This window comes from Talpa occidentalis, unplaced genomic scaffold (assembly GCF_014898055.3).
Source record: "Talpa occidentalis isolate TD23 unplaced genomic scaffold, MPIMG_talOcc4v2.1 talOcc4.8, whole genome shotgun sequence".
NCBI classification, from domain to species: domain Eukaryota; kingdom Metazoa; phylum Chordata; class Mammalia; order Eulipotyphla; family Talpidae; genus Talpa; species Talpa occidentalis.
Window position 1 is genome coordinate 7,569,307 of NW_023605194.1, and position 18,938 is coordinate 7,588,244.

The window sequence follows — 18,938 nt, forward strand, 5'->3', positions numbered from 1 at the left end:
CCTGGCTTCCAGATCTACTGAAATCCACTGCTGAGGGGAGCAGCAGGCAAGACAGGAGAGGTCTGCTGCGTCATGTGGGCAGCTCCCTGGCAGGCCGGGATCCAACTCAGGCTGTTGTGGAGGGCCTTCGAGGTGGTAGTGCTGAGACTTAACTCCTAGGCCACCAAGGAGGCCCCGGAAGTTGTGCTTTTTGTGTTCTCCAAAGGTTAGGCATTAGAACCTGACCAATCCCAGGTCCCAAGAAGCCCAGCTTTGGAGCTGCGCAACATTAAAAGAAATAGTTCAGGAAGACAAATGTCATTAAGGTGAGTTTGGATCCTTATTTGCATTTCTCAAAGAACATTAAACATGACAATGTATTATTTACTGTAAATATCTTAAAATCCCTTTCCCCTCATGTTTTTCAGGTAAACATTTTATTTTTGCTTAGCTTAGATTAACAGAAAAGTTGCAAGGATAATACTGAGAATTATCGGGCCTCCCCTGTGGCGCAGCGGTTGAGCGCTGGGTTGCAAAGCTGCCCGCGGCCTCTGCAGCGCTGGTTCGATCCCCGGCTGCTCCCCGGCCACCGGAGGAGGGTCTCACCTGGCACGCAGATCTCTCCTGCCGCCCGCTGCTCCCCTCAGCAGTGTCCTTCGGTCCTTCTGCCTGCTCTGCTCCCCGCTCTGGCTCTGGTGAATTCTCTCACCCTCCCGCGCTTCTGACTGTACCCAGTGCATGTATAAACAAAAAACAAACAAACAAACAAAACAAATAAATAAATAAAACATGCCGCTATAAAAACAAAACAAAACAAAATACTGAGAATTATCATATGTTCTCATCGTTTTCTCTCTGATGAACATCTTACATCTTTTTTTTTTTTTTTAACATTTATTTGGGCCTCCCCGGTGGTGCAAGGGGTAAAGATGCAGCAACCTGTGAAGCTGTCCATAGCCACTGCAGCACAAGTTCAATCCCCAGCCAGGGAGCTACCCACATGGCACAGCAGACCTCTCCTGCCTTGCCCGCTGCTCCCCTCAGCAGTGTACTTCGTCTGTCTGTCTGCCTGTTCTGTTCCCCACTCTGGCTCTGGTGAATTCTCTCACCCTCCCGTGCTTCTGACTGTCCCCGTGCTTGTATAAATAAATAAATAAATCTTTAAAAAAATAAACACTTTATTTCAAAAAATATATATATAAATAAAAATTTTTAAAAAATAGGGTGGTCTTTAGCTGTCAACGGGGTGGTGAGGAGGAGTTCTCTCTGAGGAGGTGCCAGTCCAGCACCCCCACAAGAAGATAAAACAATGAAAAAGTCCAGGTGAAGGTTGTCTGATAGCCACAAGCCCACCATGGACGCCTCCACCCTGTGGTTCCAAGGTTTCCTCTAATCAAGTTTAACACATTGAACAGGGAAGCCTGTTTGCAAACCACACCCCAAACCATTATGCACAGAGTCTTACTCACTCTGCTTCCTGGCCCTCATTGGTTTGTGTAGCTTTGGTGTAACCTCCTAAATTCCCAAGCAGGAACTGGGCTGCTGGGCGTTGCAACAATGGCATGTGTGAGCTTGTGTGCAGTTCCCACAAACATGCTCCCCTTCCCTGGAGTCCTCTCCTGGAATCCAGCCGCGTAGTAGTGAAGACCCCCAGATATAAGCTGCATGTCTCCTGATATATAACAAATGCTACCAGGGCATGTTTCTGCTAAAAATAAACTCAACCGGGTCTGCATGCCAATTTCCCTGTTTTCCATTTGTAGAATCCAAATGGTTGAGTGAGAACTGCCTGGCTTGGGCACAGTGCACCCCGCATCTGCTTTGGGTACAACGATGTTGAAAAGATTTCCAACCCCCACTGGATACCTTCACAGTTAAGAATACAAGACTGTGCTTCCCTGGTGGCACAAGGGGTTAAGTCTCAGCACTTTGAAGCTATCAGCAGTCACTTAGGCCTGAGTTCCATCCCCAGCCAGGATGCTGACCCACGTGGCACAGCAGACCTCTCCTGTCTTGCCCACTACTCCCCTCAGCAGTGTATTTCAGTCAATCCACCTGTTCTGCTCCCCACTCTGTCTCTGGCGAATCCTCTCAACCCCCGCATGTCTGGCCTGTACCCCAGTACTTATATGCATAAATAAATAAATCTTTAAAAAAAATAAGACTGCAAGGTTCTAGAATTTTGTTGATTTTGGGGTTCAATGCATGGGGTTCTTGGGCCCCTCTGAGAATGAATTCAGCAGCACATGGCAGGTGTATGAAAGAAAAGAGAAAAAGGACAAAAGATGGCTGTATAGATATAGGCATCTTAAAGGACAAGAGCCATGTTCTCCCAGAGCAGGGGGCATCCTTATATAATGTTCTTTGATGAAATTTGCTGTGGAATTTATCACCTCAGGGTCTGGTTGGTCTTCTGTGACTGATCATCATTTCTGCCCCCACCTCAGATTCCTGGAAACTTCCATAGCTGGTTTGGTTTAAGACCTTTGAAACATCCCTACTCCCACCTATGGTTTTTGACAGTGTGAAAGCTTCCACCCTAAATTTTTCTATCCTAAGTTTCCTCCATCATCACACAGAACCATCATATTTACTGCAGACCTTCCAGGTGTCAACCACACACCAGGCCCTGTACCAACACAAAGATGAACTGTCCCAGTCGCTAACTTGGTGGGACTTTCACACAGATCTCTGCCTTTGTCAAACTTATTATCTTTGGGGGGGGGGTAGACAATAAAGAAATAAACTCATAAAATGTATTGGGGATCAGGTGGTGATAAATACATGTAGTGGAGGAAAGTAAAAAAGAGATGTGTTAGGAAGTAGGGGGAAGGGAAGTTGTTATGAATTTAAAGAGGTGAGGTAGACATCACTGAAGAGGTAACTCTGGCATGGCATGGGCGGGGGAGAGGAGGTGTGTAGGCTTGCAGGCCATTTTAAGGATTTTGATTTTCGTTGTATGTACTGGGGAGCCACAAAAGGGGTCTTGGTCAGGAGACCGACATGATGGTCTCACACTTGTTTTATTTCATTTCATTTTAATTTTTTTAAAGATTATTTATGCATACAGGAACTGGGTAAAGGCCAGAGGCATGGGGGGGGCAGTGAGAGGAGTTACCTGAGACAGAGTGGGGAACAGAACAGGTGGATATACTGAAATACACTGCTGAGGGGAGCAGCAGGCGAGTCAGGAGAGGTCTGCTGCACTCTGTGGGTAGCTCCCTGGCTGGCCAGGGATCGAACTCATGCTGCAGAAGCTGCGGATAGCTTCATAGGTTGTGTCTTAACTCCTTGCACCACCAGGGAGGACCACATTTGTTTTAAAAGGATCCCCCACTTGCTCTGTGGAGAGTAGAGATATGAAATTCTGGGGGAAACAGAAAGACAAGTTAGCAGGTTATTATATACTCCAGATGAGAAATGATGACGTAGGCTGGACAGATAGCAGTGGAGGTAGGAGATAGGGGACTTGGTGATCAGTTGATTGTATGTGGGATGTGACAGAGAGCAGAGTCAAGGACATTTCCAATTTTTATTTGATAGATTAAACTTTTTTTATATTTTTTAAAGATTTATTTATTTATGCATATAAGAACTGGGGTATAAGCCAGAGGTTGGGGATGGGGTGAGAGGATTCACTAGAGAGAGGGGGGAGCAGAACAGGCAGATATAACTCGTGCTTGCAGTAGCTGAAAATCACGTAGTAGAGCTGTTTTTAACCACTGAGCCACCAGGGAGGCCCGTGATTAAACTTTTTTATTTTCTTACATTGTCAGTTTTTGACTTGAGCTACTGGAAGGATGGCATTCCCCCTACCTGCCCGGGGATGATGACAGAGGAGCAGGGTGGAGGCAGATGAGACCAGGAGTCTTGTTTGGGGCAGGTTGGGTGCATTTATTTGTGTGTCAAGTATTTAATGGAGGTGTTATATTGGCATCTGGGTGTGGGACGCCTTTCAGGAGAAAGGTCAAGTGCTGGCAATGAAATTTTGTAACTTAGAAGCATAGAGATGATGCCAAGGCTAATAGACATAAACCAGTTAAATTCCTTGGGACTATTACTGGTCACAAACACATCACCAAAGTTCTAGATAAAGACCGAAGAACACTTTTCTAAAAAGATTTATTTATTTATGCATACAAGAACTGGGGCATACGCCAGAGGTGTGGGGGGTGAGAGGATTCACCAGAGATGAGTGGAGAACAGAATAGGCAGACTGACTGAAACACACTGCTGAGGGGAGCTAAGGGCGAGCCAGGAAAGGTCTGCTGCGCCATTTGGGTAGCTCCCTGGCTGGCCAGGGATCCAGCTCTTGCTGCAGTGGCTGGTGATAGCTTGATAGCGCTGTCTTTAATCCCTGCACCACCAGGGAGGCCCCCAAGAACACTTCTAATATTCAACAATGATATGTCTCAGTTCATTTTCCTATCTGTTCTGGGGTTTGGGTGACCCTTAGCTCAGGGTGCAAGGCAGGATCCCCCCCAACACCCCCTAGGAAACCTTTCTATAATAGGGTGCGTCACATTCACTCCAACTGGGATAATTGAGATAACAAAGAATGCTCCATGCATATCCTTGGGCTGTGGGAGAAGACAAGCCGGACATAGAGAGAACGTGCAGAACTCCACACAGACAGTGGCCCGGGTGGGAATGGATTTTTCTTTCTTTTTTTTTTTTTGACTTATTTTTATTTATACAAGAACTGGGGTATAGGTCAGAGGCACAGGAAGGTGAGAGGATTCACCAGAGACAGAGTGGGGAGCAGAGCAGGCAGATGACCAAAAACACTGCTGAGGGGAGCAGGGGGAGAGACAGTGTGTCCTGCTCACTGTGCACCTACCTGTCATTGATGCTTCCCTCCTGTGCCTGGAGCAAGCATGCACTTGACAGTGGTTTGTTGAAAGAAGGACTCAGAACTTTAGGTTTGCCCCTCTCTGAAATTTCCTATGCTCATTACTAGAACTACGGGTGATTACAGCATTCTTCTAAACAAAGCCTTTGTAAATAGTAAAACAGGATACTTGTTTTAAAACTGTAAGTTATTATGTTGCAAATATGTAAAATATAGTACCTCTATTGTGTCCCTAACTTTTTGGAGAGAATCTTATTTACTCTAAAGCATTGTATTAGAGAAACTATCTAGTTATATATAGTACTACTGAAGTAACTTGTTCAGGAAAAATAATCTTCCTTATTCTGATCTTTTCTTTTGACCTCTTCCTAAATAAATTTCTAGCATATTCAGGTTGCTTGTTTTCCACCAAGCATGAATCAGCAGCAGTAATTACGCTTTCCTCCTGGCCCAGAATAGATTCTACCTTGTCCCTCATGGTGTACTCATCTGTCTTCACCAGTGAACCATCAATTCCTTGAAAGCAGGCATCTTGAACTTTTATCCCCGGAATCTAATAGATGCTCTTAGCTGGTACTGAAAGCCTCTTGGTTCAATTTAATGGGTAAAATTATCCTGGAATTGACATTTTTTTTACTTATTTATAAACATGGTACTAGACTCTCAGTAATCCTATTTTATGCACCTAATGATCATTGACTATGTTGTCAAATGCTACATACTTTATATAACTCCGAAAGGAAAAGAATCAAAATGTGGCGATTGGATTTCATTTTACTGCTTAACTCTCTGTTAGTCTTGTAGAACTGTAAGTAGTAAACAATGAGGTTTGCTTTAGCACTTTCTTGGAAATGTGAAATGGAAAGATAAGAATGCTGGAAAGCTTTAGGTCATGATTCCTTTGTTTTATTCTGTAACAGCTCTCTATGACATAGTAGTTTCCTATCTACAGCACTTTAAAGCTGTATTTGCTCTTGGGTTTAGCTCTTTAATTTTGACTTAATTATTATGTACACAAATGAGTCTCTTGATCATGCCCCATAAAACAACTCCTATAGCATCTTAGTACTTGTTGCCCAATGCTGTCTGGTTTATTTTTTGGGGGAGTAAGATCAGACACATATGCAATCTAAGCATTTTGTGATTTTTTTCTCTTTTTTTACATTTAAAATTTTTTTAAAAAACATTCATTTTATTTATGCATACAAGAACTGGGGTACAGGCCAGAGGTGCAGGGGGTGAGAGGATTCACCAGAGAGTGGGGAACGAAACAGGCAGATTGAAGTACACTTCTAAGGGGAGCAGAGGGCAAGTCAGAGGAGGTCTGCTGTGCCATGTAGGTTGCCCCCTTATGGCACCAGGGAGGCCCCCCACTTTTTTTTAAAGATTTATTTATGCATAAAGGAACTGGGGTACAGGCCAGCAGTGTATGTGTGGTGTGTGTGAAAGGATCCACCAGAGACAGAGTGGGGAACAGAACAGGCAGACTAATACACTGCTGAGGGGAGCAGCGGGCGAGACAGGAGCGGTCTGCCGCACTATGTGGGTTGCTCTCGGGCGGGCCTGGGATCGAACTCGTGTGCAGAGGCTGCAGATTGCTTCATAGTGTGGCGCTTAACCCCGTGCGCCGCCAGGGAGGCCCTCACCTGAATTTTATACCAAGCACTTGAGTAATTTGATGGGGTTTCGCTTCCAGGTATAGTAATGGTTGAAGATTAAAATAGTTACTAACAAAAGCCTGCAGTTATGGGCCTGGCAGATAATTTTCACGAACACTCAACTTTCTTACGTTTGCGATCTTTCCTTCTTATGTTTGTAATTTTATTTTATTTTATTTATTTATTTTTTTTTTTTAGAGGCATGTTTTATTTATTTATTTGTTGGTTTGTTTGTTTGTTTTGTTTATACATGCACTGGGTACAGTCAGAAGCGCGGGAGGGTGAGAGAATTCACCAGAGCCAGAGCGGGGAGCAGAGCAGGCAGAAGGACCGAAGCACACTGCTGAGGGGAGCAGCGGGCGGCAGGAGAGGTCCTTGTGCCATGTGGGACCCTCCTCCGGTGGCCGGGGAGCAGCCGGGGATCGAACCAGCGCTGCAGAGGCCGTGTGCAGCTTCGCAACCCAGCGCTCAACCGCTGCGCCACCGGGGAGGCCCCATGTTTGTAATTTTAAATATCACGAAGCCGGCGGCGGCTGCGGGGCGACTGCTCCGGCCCGGTCGGTCCGTCCTCCAGCTTCGGCTCCAGCGCGCTTTCCGCGACCCCAAACCCCACTTTCCCTGTCGGCAAGGTGGGAAATAAAAATATTGGGGCGACTGCGCCCCTCCTTCCACCTGGTCCATGAGGGTGAGCCGCCATCCCCGGCCCGGACGGCGTGCAGGCCGCGAACCTGCCCGGCCGCCCGCAGGAGCGCGGACCCAAACCCACCTTCCCCTCCTCCCTCGCGCGGAGAGCGGGGGGCCCGGCCGCCTCGCCCTAGCGTTACCCCGCAGAGTCCGCGGGCAGCGCGGCGCGCGGGGCCGCGCCACGTCAGCCCGGGCGCGCGACGCCAGCGCGCCTGCGCGCGGGGGAGGGGCGGCGCGCGCGCCGAGGCCCGCTCCTACATCCGGGGCCTGGGCGGCGGCGGCGCCGCCGCGCGGGGTCACGTGGCTCCTTCCTTTCCGTCTCTGGCCGGCCGGGCGCGGGCGGCTGCTGCGCGGCGCGTGGAGCTCGCCGTCCCCGACTCCTCTCCGCCCGGGCCCTGCGGACCTCGCCGCCGCCGGCTGAGCCGAGCCTGCCGCCGCGATGCCGGCCTATTTCCAGAGGCCGGAAAATGCCCTCAAGCGCGCCAACGGTGAGGAGCGATCGCGCCGCGCCGGGCGCCGAGGTCGAGGCCCGGCCTTCCCCGCGCCGCCGCCGCCCGGCCGGGCCGGGGACGGGGCCGGCGGCCGGGGGCCCGGCCCGCGGCCCGGCGGGCTCCCCCCTCGCCCCGCCGGCCGGGAACCGCCGCTCGGGGGGCCCTGCCTCCCCTCGCCGCCCCGGGCGCGCCTCGGGGCCGTCGCCCCGGAAACTGGCCCCCCCGGGCCCGGGCCCCCCGCCCGCGGCCGCCCCCCGGCCCCGGGCGCTCGTCCGCCCGGCCCCGCGACCCCGGCCGCCATCTGGGAGCGCCGGGCGGAGGAAACATGGCTCCCTCCCGGGGACAATGCACGCGAGCGCCGCGGCTCCACCTCCCGCCGGGCCGGCGGCCGGGCCGGCCCCCCGCGGCCCCCGCCCCCCAGCCCGCGCCGCGGCGCCGGTCGGGGCCCGCCCTCAGCCCGGCCTCCGGGGCCGCCGCGGGCCGCCGACCAGCTCCCCGGCGCCCCGGGCGGGGTGTGGTTTCCCCGGCGTGGGCTGGCGGCCGCCCGAGCCCCGGACCCCGGGAAGTTGGAGCCGAGTTCGCCTTGGGGAAACTTCGGGATCGCGCAGAGATAGCGAAACGGAGGCCGGAGAGGGAGGCTGCGGGGCCCAAGGTCACTCCGGGAGGCGGTTGTCGAGCCAGGAGGCTCAAGCTAAAACCAAGGTCTCGGCTCGCAGATCAGCCTTTTTTTTTTTTTTTTTTGGGCCACAGCGCTGCTGCCTGAGATTCCTTTTTCCAAATGGGCACTAAAGCCAGGGGTGCTTTTCGGGGCGTGTGCGCGCCCTGGTGTGCTCTGGAGGCATTTATTACGTTGGCATGTGGAGGTGCACATTATTCTGCGTCTCTCTGCTCTTCACAACTTCATTTTAAGGGCTTTTAAAAAGAATGAAAACTTTTTTTTCATGTTTTGAGCCTTAGATTTATGGTACGCAAAATGACTGGCATGAAATGACTGCTCTGATTGCTGTCGTGGATGTTTTACAGTCATTTGGGTGCTTTACCCACTCACTGGCCTTTTTTTCCCCCTGCTCAAAGGCACCGTAATCTCGTCGGTCTAAATAGTCCACGTTTGGTGTGTTCGGGCCTGTCCTCTCTCCCGCCTCCCTTCCGAATCTTCACGTGAACTTAACATTTCCGTAGCTTTTTAAAATTGGAAGGGATGTGTGGTGTGTGACAAATCGTAGCCTACATTTTCTAAATTGAAATAGATTTGACGCATGAAGGGCAAGTTGGGGAAAGTCTCTGAAAGTAGGCACTTTGAGAAAGGGATACTGCGTGTGTGAAAACTTAAATTTCGTGTGTAGCTTTCAAGAAAAGACTCTTAACTCCTTCTAGGAGGTAGGTTGAGTGTTTCTGCGATGGAGAAGGCTTTCAAGTAATGACTTTCTTACTGCCTTTGGTCTAGTGAGTGAGAGCCTTCTCGGCGCAATGTGGATGGCACATGGCATTGCATTCAAAATTTCAGATCGGATGGTCAACGTAGATTTCATTTGAAAGTCCCGTTTTAGCTAAATATAACCATAAACACATTTAGATCTGATCCTTTACATTTTCTTGGTAAAATGTGAATAAATTTAAGTGGAACAGACCTTTAAGTCAGTGTGTCTGTTGTTTCAGAGCAATATTTCTGGAAATAATCTTAGTAATTGTTCAGGAATATGAGAACTTGATCCTGACCTTACCTCTAAGAAATGCATCCCCTTCCTGCTGGAATCATATGGAGAAAACTTTTTCCAGATTATATTGTTAGTGGTGCCAAATTGGTTGCTCCAGACCCTGTAACAGCCTTTTAGCTACGCTCTACAACCATTGACTTAAAAATGAAATTGCTTTTAAACCCTTAAGGTGTGTAACATAATAGCTCATCTACTTGTTCTGTTACACAAACAAACGAGTGTAAATGAATGGGGCTAGCCTAAACCTTTTCTTTATAGATACATAGTTTCATCATTGCATGAAAGGTAAACTCAAAATACCCATCCAGATTTCAAATTTTATATCAAGAACATCAGTCTAGAAATGAACATTTCTTTAAATATTGTAATAGAGCATCTAGTGGATCGTAGTTCTTTCCAGCCTCAAATGTTTTTGTTTTTTTTCCTCAATAGGTAATTCAGAGGCCTAAATTCTTTCATGCTAGGTTAAAGACAGAGACTAAGCATCATGTTAAATCTGTTCCTGTTCTAGTTTTTCCACACCCTTGCCCGGTCTCCACATACTTTCTCTTTTTCTTGGTCGTGGCAGGGGTTGTCTGGCCTATATTTTTTTTAATCATTTGCTTTGTTGGAACTGATTGTTTCAGAATTTGGAAGTATGGGATTTGGAATCAAATAATTGACTCTTAGGAAGTGAAAAATATTTTTAAGTTCCGTCCCTGAACCGTACTTTTATTTTAGAATAACAAGAAGAAACACACTTTCCCACTTAAAAATAAAGCTTGGGAAAGTGAATTGTTTTTAGGCAATTAAGCATTTTGTCACCACATCTTGCTGGACCAGCTTTCGACTTTAACTCTTTGTGCCTGTTCCATGTTGCACGCATGCTTACATACAGCAGTGTAAGAGTTAACTCTTCAGTGTAGGATTGGGAATGAGATTAAAAAAAGTCATTTTAGTATTATTGCTGTGATGTTCTTAATGGAAAGGCTAAAATTAAAGGCATTGGCTCCAAGTTTTTTGCTGATACTATTTTTGATAGTTGTGTAAAACACCTGTTGTTGAATTTTAGGGGGGACAAAACCCAAAACAACAGAAACACTTATTATTCCAGCATAGTATCTCCTTCCATTACATCTTTGTTTCATTTGGTGCGATTGTTTGGTAATAAAATTAACTGCAAATGGACTTTATCTGATAATGGCAGGATTATTACTGAGATTAACTTGAAGTATTGAAGAATTTGTATTCATTTGCTTGTAAGGAATAGGATTTGACATGAGAAGGGATGAAAGGAGGATATTGTGCAAGGTCCTCACTTCAGTATGTATTTTTGTGAATTACCCTGATGCAAGCTTTTTAGTATATCAGTGTTAGACTGTTGTTTGGCCTTTCCTTTAAGGAAGCGGTCTTTGGAAGCAACATTCCTGAAATGTGATGGCAGGAAATAGAAATGGTAGCGAATTACTAAATCTGTGAATCTCGTGAAACCCCCAAATAAGGAACCTATTTGCTTATTGTTCGCTTAGCAGTTACCTGATAATGATATACATTGTTAGATTCACTCTTAAAAAGAATTTGTCAAAGATTTCTTTTTTTTTTTCCAAAGATTTATTCACTTACGCATACAAGAACTGGGGTGCAGGCCAGAGGTGTGGGGGGCTAGAGGATTCACCAAAGATAGAGTGGGGAACAGAAAAGGCAGATTGACAGAAGAAACACTGCTGAGGGGAGCAGCAGGCAAGGCAGGAGAAGTCTGCTTCATAGGTTGCGTCTTAACCCCTTGCACCACCAGGGAGGCCCAAATTTAGTGATTATTGTTTTAGGTTGAGCATAACCACATAACTTAATAGTTAAATAACTTTCCCCAAGCCTATTAAGTGTGCAAAAGAAGATATAAGATGAGAAAAAGATAAATTGTGACATTGGTCAGAAATGTGATAAGAGGAGCATATGCTTTTGACCGAATTTCATATAAGCAGTGTACATAAATTGGAACTTGACTTTTAGATATTGTCACGTAAAGAATGCCTTCAAGTTTAGGCCATAGTAAATTCAAGTATGTGCTTTGCTTTCCATTCGAGGTGTGTTTCCCTCAGTTTTTAAAAATAAACTTTTAATTTTACAAGTTTGATGTTTACAGATTATTGCAAAGATAGCAGAGTTCCCATATATGCCACACAATTTTCCCTATAAATTTGTCTTAACCATATAAGCGATAAATAGTACATTTTTACAAGTGACTGATTTCATTGTTATCTGCAAAAGTCCATATTTTGTTCATTTTTCCACAGCTTTTCCGAATATCTTTTTTCTATTCCAGAATGCCGTCCAGGATATTATGCATTGAGTTGTGTCTCTTTAGGCTACTCTCTGTTGTGTCAGTTTCTTACTTTACTTGATTTGTGATGACCTGATAGTTTTGAGGAGCATTGGTCAAGTGTTTTGTGGATTGTCCCTCAATTAGGATTTGATATTTTTCTCATATTTAGACTTGGCTAAATAAGCTGTTTTTTGGTGCATTGATTCAAAGTCTAAATCATAAGGTTCAGTTTTTCCATACTTGATATATAGATTGAACACAATTCCAATGAAAGTCCGTCCCAGTGAGATGTTTGGTAGATCCCTTGAGCTTAAATCTAAAATTTCTATAGAAAATCAAAATACAATACAATATTGAAGGATAAGTTGAGACAGTCACACTACCTGATTTCAAGACTTAACTATGTATGGTACTCACAGTCAGAAATTGGCAAGACTAGCCATGTAGATCAATAGAGAATGAGCAGAACAGAGAGCCCAGAAATAGACCCCCCCCCCATAGTCAGTTCATCAAAGAGGAACAAAAGCATTTGATTTGTTTTTCTGCCCGAAGTCTTAGTGTGAATTAGCATGAATTTCCTCAGCCAGGTCACTGTGACCAAAGTCATATTTGAACTTTTCTGCATTTGCAGGGGGGGATTTTTTTTTCTTATCAGTTCAGTTTCTGGAATTTGTAATCAGATATCATTGATTCAGTGGATTTGAGTGAAATCCAGTTTTGCGTGTAGACCATATTTTGAGATAGTACTAATTTTTCATTGCTTTACTTTGGATAGTTTTGGCATAGCTTTAGAAGTAAAAAAAAAAAAAAAATGACACCTAAAAAAAAGATGGCAAAGAATTCAGAAATTGTGTCGATTAAAACAGAATTTAGACTTCTGAATGGTAGACATTGCTGATTTTAATTTTCCTGAATTGCTTTTTCAGAATTTCTTGAGGTTGGCAAAAAGCAACCTGCTTTGGATGTACTTTATGATGTTATGAAAAGTAAGAAACATAGAACATGGCAAAAGATACACGAGCCAATTATGTTGAAATACTTGGAACTTTGTGTGGATCTTCGCAAGAGCCACTTGGCTAAGGAAGGATTATACCAGTATAAGAACATATGTCAACAGGTATGAACAGAAATGGCTTTTATATTTTTAACTTTCAGTGGTGTTTACTTTCAAAGTTACTGTATTTTATGTCTAATATTAAAAAATTCTTTGGGAAAATGTTTTATGCTTTTTGTTTTTTTATTTGGGGGGGCGTTTAGGTGAACATCAAATCTCTGGAGGATGTTGTTAGGGCATACTTGAAATTGGCAGAGGAAAAAACTGAGGCTGCTAAAGAAGAGTCCCAGCAAATGGTCTTAGATATAGAAGATCTGGACAATATTCAAACTCCTGAAAGGTGTGTGGGCTAAACTGCTAATTTATCTGTTTTCCTTAACATATTTCCTAGCATACCCATCTGAAGTAGATGCTTATTAGAAAGAATGCTTATCTTTGAAATTTAAATGTGTAGTAACCTTATAAAATATTCACTATTGAAAATTCTAAAATGTGGAAAATCACAACCTTCAGATAGGTGAACATAATTTAAATGCTTATGGTATAGATTGGGAATTAAAATATGTGGCCACTACGTGACAACTTAATAGTATGTCTAAAATAGTGTGGAAAATTAGCAGTTTTATGGTGATTGTTGTTGGCTTTGGTTTTTTTAATCATATGGCAAAGTGGGAAATCATATCTGAAATGGCTATCGATGTTTTTGGTGTCTTTGTAGTGTTCTCCTAAGTGCTGTAAGTGGTGAAGACACCCAGGATCGTACTGACAGGTTACTTTTAACTCCATGGGTTAAATTCCTGTGGGAATCGTATAGACAGTGTTTGGACCTCCTTCGAAATAATTCTAGAGTGGAACGTCTCTACCATGATATTGCCCAACAAGGTAAAATGGGAACGGGTTTAAAAAGTTGACTTAAGAATAGATTAACTGGATGGTCTCACTCATAGCAGGAATTTAGAAAACCTAAATAAGGGACCAGGAAAAAGACTAATTAATACAAAGTAAAAGTCAAATCAACGAGCAACTATAAACCAGAGACACACTGGGAGGGGGAAGGGGAGAGAAAGGACTAGGGTCAAAACAAGGGGGGGTGCAATTGTATGGGGAATATAACCAAAAGGAAAATGCATACATTATGCAAAAATGAAAAACGATGTAAGAGTTATATAAAATAAAATATTAATTAAAAAAATAGATTAACTGTTAAGCTATTTAAAAAATTAACTATAAACTTTTTCTCCATAGTATTTTTTTTGTTTTTTATCCTTATTGAAAGATGATTGACACTCATTTGAATTATTAAATAAGTCACAGTATAAGAAACTTGTCTTAGTTATGAGTTAATTCCATTGATTATATGGAGTGTATTCCATTGATGTCTGAAAGACCATATAAAGGTATTTTAGAATAGTTCAGATTTTTCCAGGTGACTGATAAAATAAGGTTAACATTTATATACTTTCTGGCAAAGTTGTTCTGCCATTAACTCCATTACTGCATCTTCTAGGGCAAGCTACCCTACTGTGCATAGTTTCTGAAATCTTTTTTAAGCTCCAATTCCATGAAAAATAGATATTTTTCTTAAGCAGTTTACTGAACACTGAATCAAATCTTTTTTTTTTTTTTAAAAAGATTTATTTATACAAGAACTGGGGTACAGGCCAGAGGTGCGGGGGGTGGGTTGGTGAGAGAATTCACCAGAGACAGAGTAGGTAGCAGAACAGGCAGATTGACCAATACACTGCTGAGGGGAGCAGCGGGTGAAACAGGAGAGGTCTGCTGCACCATGTGTGTATCTCCCTGGCCAGCTGGAAATTGAACCCGCGCTACAGAGGCTGCAGACAGCTTCACAGCGCTGCGCTCAACCCACTGCACCACTGGGGAGGCCCTGAATCAAATCTTGATGACCTAAGATTATAGAAAGTATTCAGTTATTCTGAATATTTTTTATTTTATTTTTTTCCTGCATCTATTTTTAATCTGAAGGACTACATTGAGCCTGTTTTCCCAATCTTATTCCTTTACTGTCACATTATTTTTTCTTAGTGTCAGTGCAACCTTTGTCTGTATGACTGGGATTTATGTGGTTTGAGTGAGTTTTCTTACTTTGTCCTTGGTATGAGCTTGTGTTGCCAGTCTTTTAAATATAGGGATGATTGGCATTTGTTTCCTTCATTTTAAGTGACTTTGTGACTAAGAGTATTCTAAGAGATGTATGAAAACTTAAATTCCGTTTGCTTGTATGGCTGGCATATGTGAATTTTTATTTCATACATTCCAACATGGACTTTTTAATTAATGCTGATAAATATTAACTGCATCTCAATTGTTTTAGGCGTATGGAAGTAGAAGTACTTTTTTTTTTTTTTCAGATTTATTTTTATTTACTTATACAAGCACTGGGTACAGTCAGAAGCGCGGGAGGGTGAGAGAATTCACCAGAGCCAGAGCAGGGAGCAGAGCAGGCAGAAGGACCGAAGTACACTGCTGAGGGGAGCAGCGGGCGGCAGGAGAGGTCTGCGCACCATGCGGGACCCTCCTCTGGTGGCCGGGGAGCAGCCAGGGATCGAACGGGTGCTGCAGAGGCTGCGGGCAGCTTTGCAACCCAGCGCTCAACCGCTGCGCCACCGGGGAGGCCCTAGAAGTACTTGTTTTTTTTTTTTTTTTTTTTTTTTTTTTAAATTTTTTTCTTTTTCTTTTTATATTTTTTACATCATTGTTCTTTTTTTTTTTTTATAGAGGCATGTTTTTATTTATTCATTTGTTTGTTTGTTTATACATGCACTGGGTACAGTCAGAAGCGCGGGAGGGTGAGAGAATTCACCAGAGCCAGAGCAGGGAGCAGAGCAGGCAGAAGGACCGAAGTACACTGCTGAGGGGAGCAGCGGGCGGCATGAGAGGTCTGCGCGCCATGTGGGACCCTCCTCCGGTGGCCTGGGAGCAGCCGGGGATCGAACCGGCGCCGCAGAGGCCCGGGAAGCTTTGCAACCCAGCGCTCAACTGCTGCGCCACCGGGAGGCCCAAAGTACTTGTTTTTTTAAAGAAGGGCAAAGGAATTCCAAAAAAATTATTCTAGGCAGAGTTTTCTGTGACAGAATTACTGTGTTTTAATGATGGAGCAATTAGTTCATATATACATTTACGTATACAGTTTAAATTAGGTTACTAAAAGGTGGGCGTTATGCAGTTTTTTTTAAACATTTATTTTTACTTATTTATGCATACAAGAACTGGGGTGTAGGCCAGAGGTATGGAGGGTGAGAAGATTCACCAGAGAGAGTGGGGAGCAGAACAGGCAGATCCTCTGAAATACACTGCTGGAGGGGTGCAGTGGGCTAGACAGGGGAGGTCTGCTGTGCCATGTGGGTCTTCCCGCAATCCCCTGTGCCACCAGGGAGGCCCCAGTATATAGTTTTGATTAGTGCAAAAGCTTATTGTTTCTGTGTAAATCAGGTAACAAGTCACATTATTTTAGATTAGATTTTTAAAAATTCTTTTAGAATTTGAAGTGATAGGCAAAAGGTGAGTCCCCCGTACACCTGATTTTGATTAATTGTCCATTTGTAAGCTCTCCCAGGCTGTATTTTATTCCGAGGCTAGGACTGATAATTATAATCACCTTGGATTTGATTCAATCAAAAAAAGTAGTTCGGGTACAGAGTGAGTTACGGGTCCGAATTCTAGAGACTAATGAATTTGGTAAATCTTTTTAAAGAGTTTGTCAATGTACATTAAAAAAATCCTTTTCATATATTTAAGGCAATGGTGAAAAGTATCTTAATATGTTTTACAATTATGCTTACAGCTTTCAAATTCTGCCTGCAATACACCCGTAAGGCTGAATTTCGTAAACTGTGTGACAATTTGAGAATGCACTTGTCGCAGATTCAGCGCCACCATAACCAGAGTACAGCAATCAATCTTAATAATCCAGAGAGCCAGTCCATGCATTTGGAAACCAGACTCGTTCAGTTGGACAGTGCTATCAGCATGGAACTGTGGCAGGTATGTTGTGAAGAACTAGTTTTTCTTTGTCGTACCTCTCCCTCCCCACATGAGTGTAAGGTTTCTTTTTCTCCTAATAGCAATTTGGTGGTGATTTTTTTTTTTTAAGGTTTTTTTTTTTTAATTTATGATACAAGAATTGGGGTATAGGCCAGAGGTGCGGGGCATAGAGGATTCAACAGACAGTGGGAGGAAGAACAGGCAGATCTACTGAAATGCACCAGCTGAGGGGAGCAGCGGGCAAGACAGGAGAGGTCTGCTGTGCCATGTGGGTCAGCTCCCTGCCCATATAGGTTAGTTTCTTGCCTGGGGATTGAACTCATGCTGCAATGCCTGGCAATAACTTGATAGCACTGAGACATTTAATTCCTGTGCCACCAAGGAGGCCGTTGATGGTGATTTTATGTCTTGTTTACTCAGATAAAAAAAGGAAATCTTTGTGTCTTTCATTTTTTGTAGTAATCCTACAGTACTTTATGAAAGTATTGGTAGCATCAGTTTGGAAATTAAAAAAAAAAAAGAAAAAAGGTTGTCCTTTAGATAGTCAGAGAGTACTATATTAGATTGTTTTCTAAGTTTTTCTAAGAGTTGGTTTGGCTTAAAAGGCACTTAGGGTGACTATATCCTGTTCTGCAAAGAGCTCAGTGGTGTTGGGAATCTTGTCCCCTACTTGACTTTTAATTTTTTGGAAGACTTCTGCAAAAATAATTTCATACGGTTTTGTAGTCATAATTTGAAGCTTTGAATATAACTAAATATCATTTGGTATTACCATGGAAGAACTAAAAACTGCTGGATGTTCAGCCAAGTTGAAAATGATTCGATTTGCTACTCCTCATAATATGTCCTTTTCTACAGGGACAGCCTTAAAATAGTACCTGGAAAGGGAAAGAGGGGGAAAAAATATGTAAAAGACAAGCAGACATACTCATTATAGACAAAATGGTTAAGTAAAAAGAACATTTTCATCTATTATCTCATCTCTCCGAAATAACCTTACTGTGTTTTGTGTCATTCCAGGCTTTTTTATTTATTTCTCCAAGTTGTGTGATAATATATGTCCTACATTTTCAGTGTCTTGTAATTACCTTAAGTTTATGGATTTACTATTTTTGTAATTAAGGCAATTTTCTGAAATATATCAGGTTTTGTGGTGAATCAAAAGAACCACACATGAAGGGATTTTATTTGCCTCTTTTATTCCTCCCCCACCCATTTGGGTTTCTCTTTAGTCTTTTTGGCCACTTTTATTCTTCAGTGTTTTGTTTTAGATTTCAGAAAAGGATTTGCATTATATTTTATTTTTTGTTTTGAATGTATTGATTGTGATTTATACTAATTTTAGGAAGCATTCAAAGCTGTGGAAGATATTCATGGGCTATTCTCCTTGTCTAAAAAACCACCTAAACCTCAGTTGATGGCAAATTACTATAATAAAGTTTCAACTGTGTTTTGGAAATCTGGAAATGCTCTTTTTCATGCATCTACACTCCATCGCCTTTACCATCTATCTAGAGAAATGAGAAAGAATCTAACACAAGAAGAGATGCAAAGGTAAGAATGTTGTAGTCTGATAGTGTTGAAATTATGAAACAGATACCTTCTCGTATGGCATTCTGGGTAGACAAGAGTTTCTTCACTTTAGCTTTTAACATTTGAAGTCTGAAAATTCTTTGTTGTGGGCGGCTGCATATAGGATGTTCAGCAGCATCCCAAGCTGTACCTGCTGGATGCCAGTGGCAGTCCCTCCAGTGGTGATTCTCAGAAGTGTCTTCACTGTTCTTGGGCAGTATTCATGGTCTTCAGTAGCTGTCTTGTCTAGTGACCAACTCTACTAAAAACCCATTTGAGAATGTTGGTTATTAGGAAAGACACTGTTATGGTTTGAGTGTTCTATCCACATATACTTAGAAATTACACAGTTAAGAAAAATAGTTTCAACAAGTCATTTTCTGTTCTTGATTATAAAACAACAACTAGATTGTTTGGGATATACATGGAAATATAGGCATATTTATGAGGGATACATTCACAACTTAAAGATGGTTGTATTCAAGTTTTGCCACTAGTTGACATAACTCTAATTTGAGAATACAGCTTCACGACTCCATTTGTGTGCATGCCTCACCCTCCACTATGCCCCAGGAGTTTCACGGAATCTAAGAATTCTCATTGTTTTGCTAGTTAGTTTTCTTTGG

The 18,938-nt window shown here is 43.4% G+C and overlaps 1 protein-coding gene across 2 annotated transcripts in view; it reads left to right on the top strand.

Annotated features, from left to right (window-relative positions):
• Positions 1–7,490: 7,490 nt before the first annotated feature.
• EIF3A (eukaryotic translation initiation factor 3 subunit A) overlaps positions 7,491–18,938 on the top strand; it is a 36,195-nt gene continuing 24,747 nt past the window's right edge. Inside the window, exons 1-6 of one of the 2 annotated variants that reach the window (XM_037495602.1) lie at positions 7,491–7,661; positions 12,608–12,798; positions 12,939–13,075; positions 13,454–13,617; positions 16,541–16,740; positions 18,086–18,294. In XM_037495602.1, the coding sequence (XP_037351499.1) occupies positions 7,613–7,661; positions 12,608–12,798; positions 12,939–13,075; positions 13,454–13,617; positions 16,541–16,740; positions 18,086–18,294 (950 nt within the window). In that variant the 5' untranslated portion in view covers positions 7,491–7,612. Of the gene's footprint in view, positions 7,662–8,309; positions 8,367–12,607; positions 12,799–12,938; positions 13,076–13,453; positions 13,618–16,540; positions 16,741–18,085; positions 18,295–18,938 lie in introns of those variants that run through there. The other variant, XM_037495603.2, reaches the window with a different exon arrangement.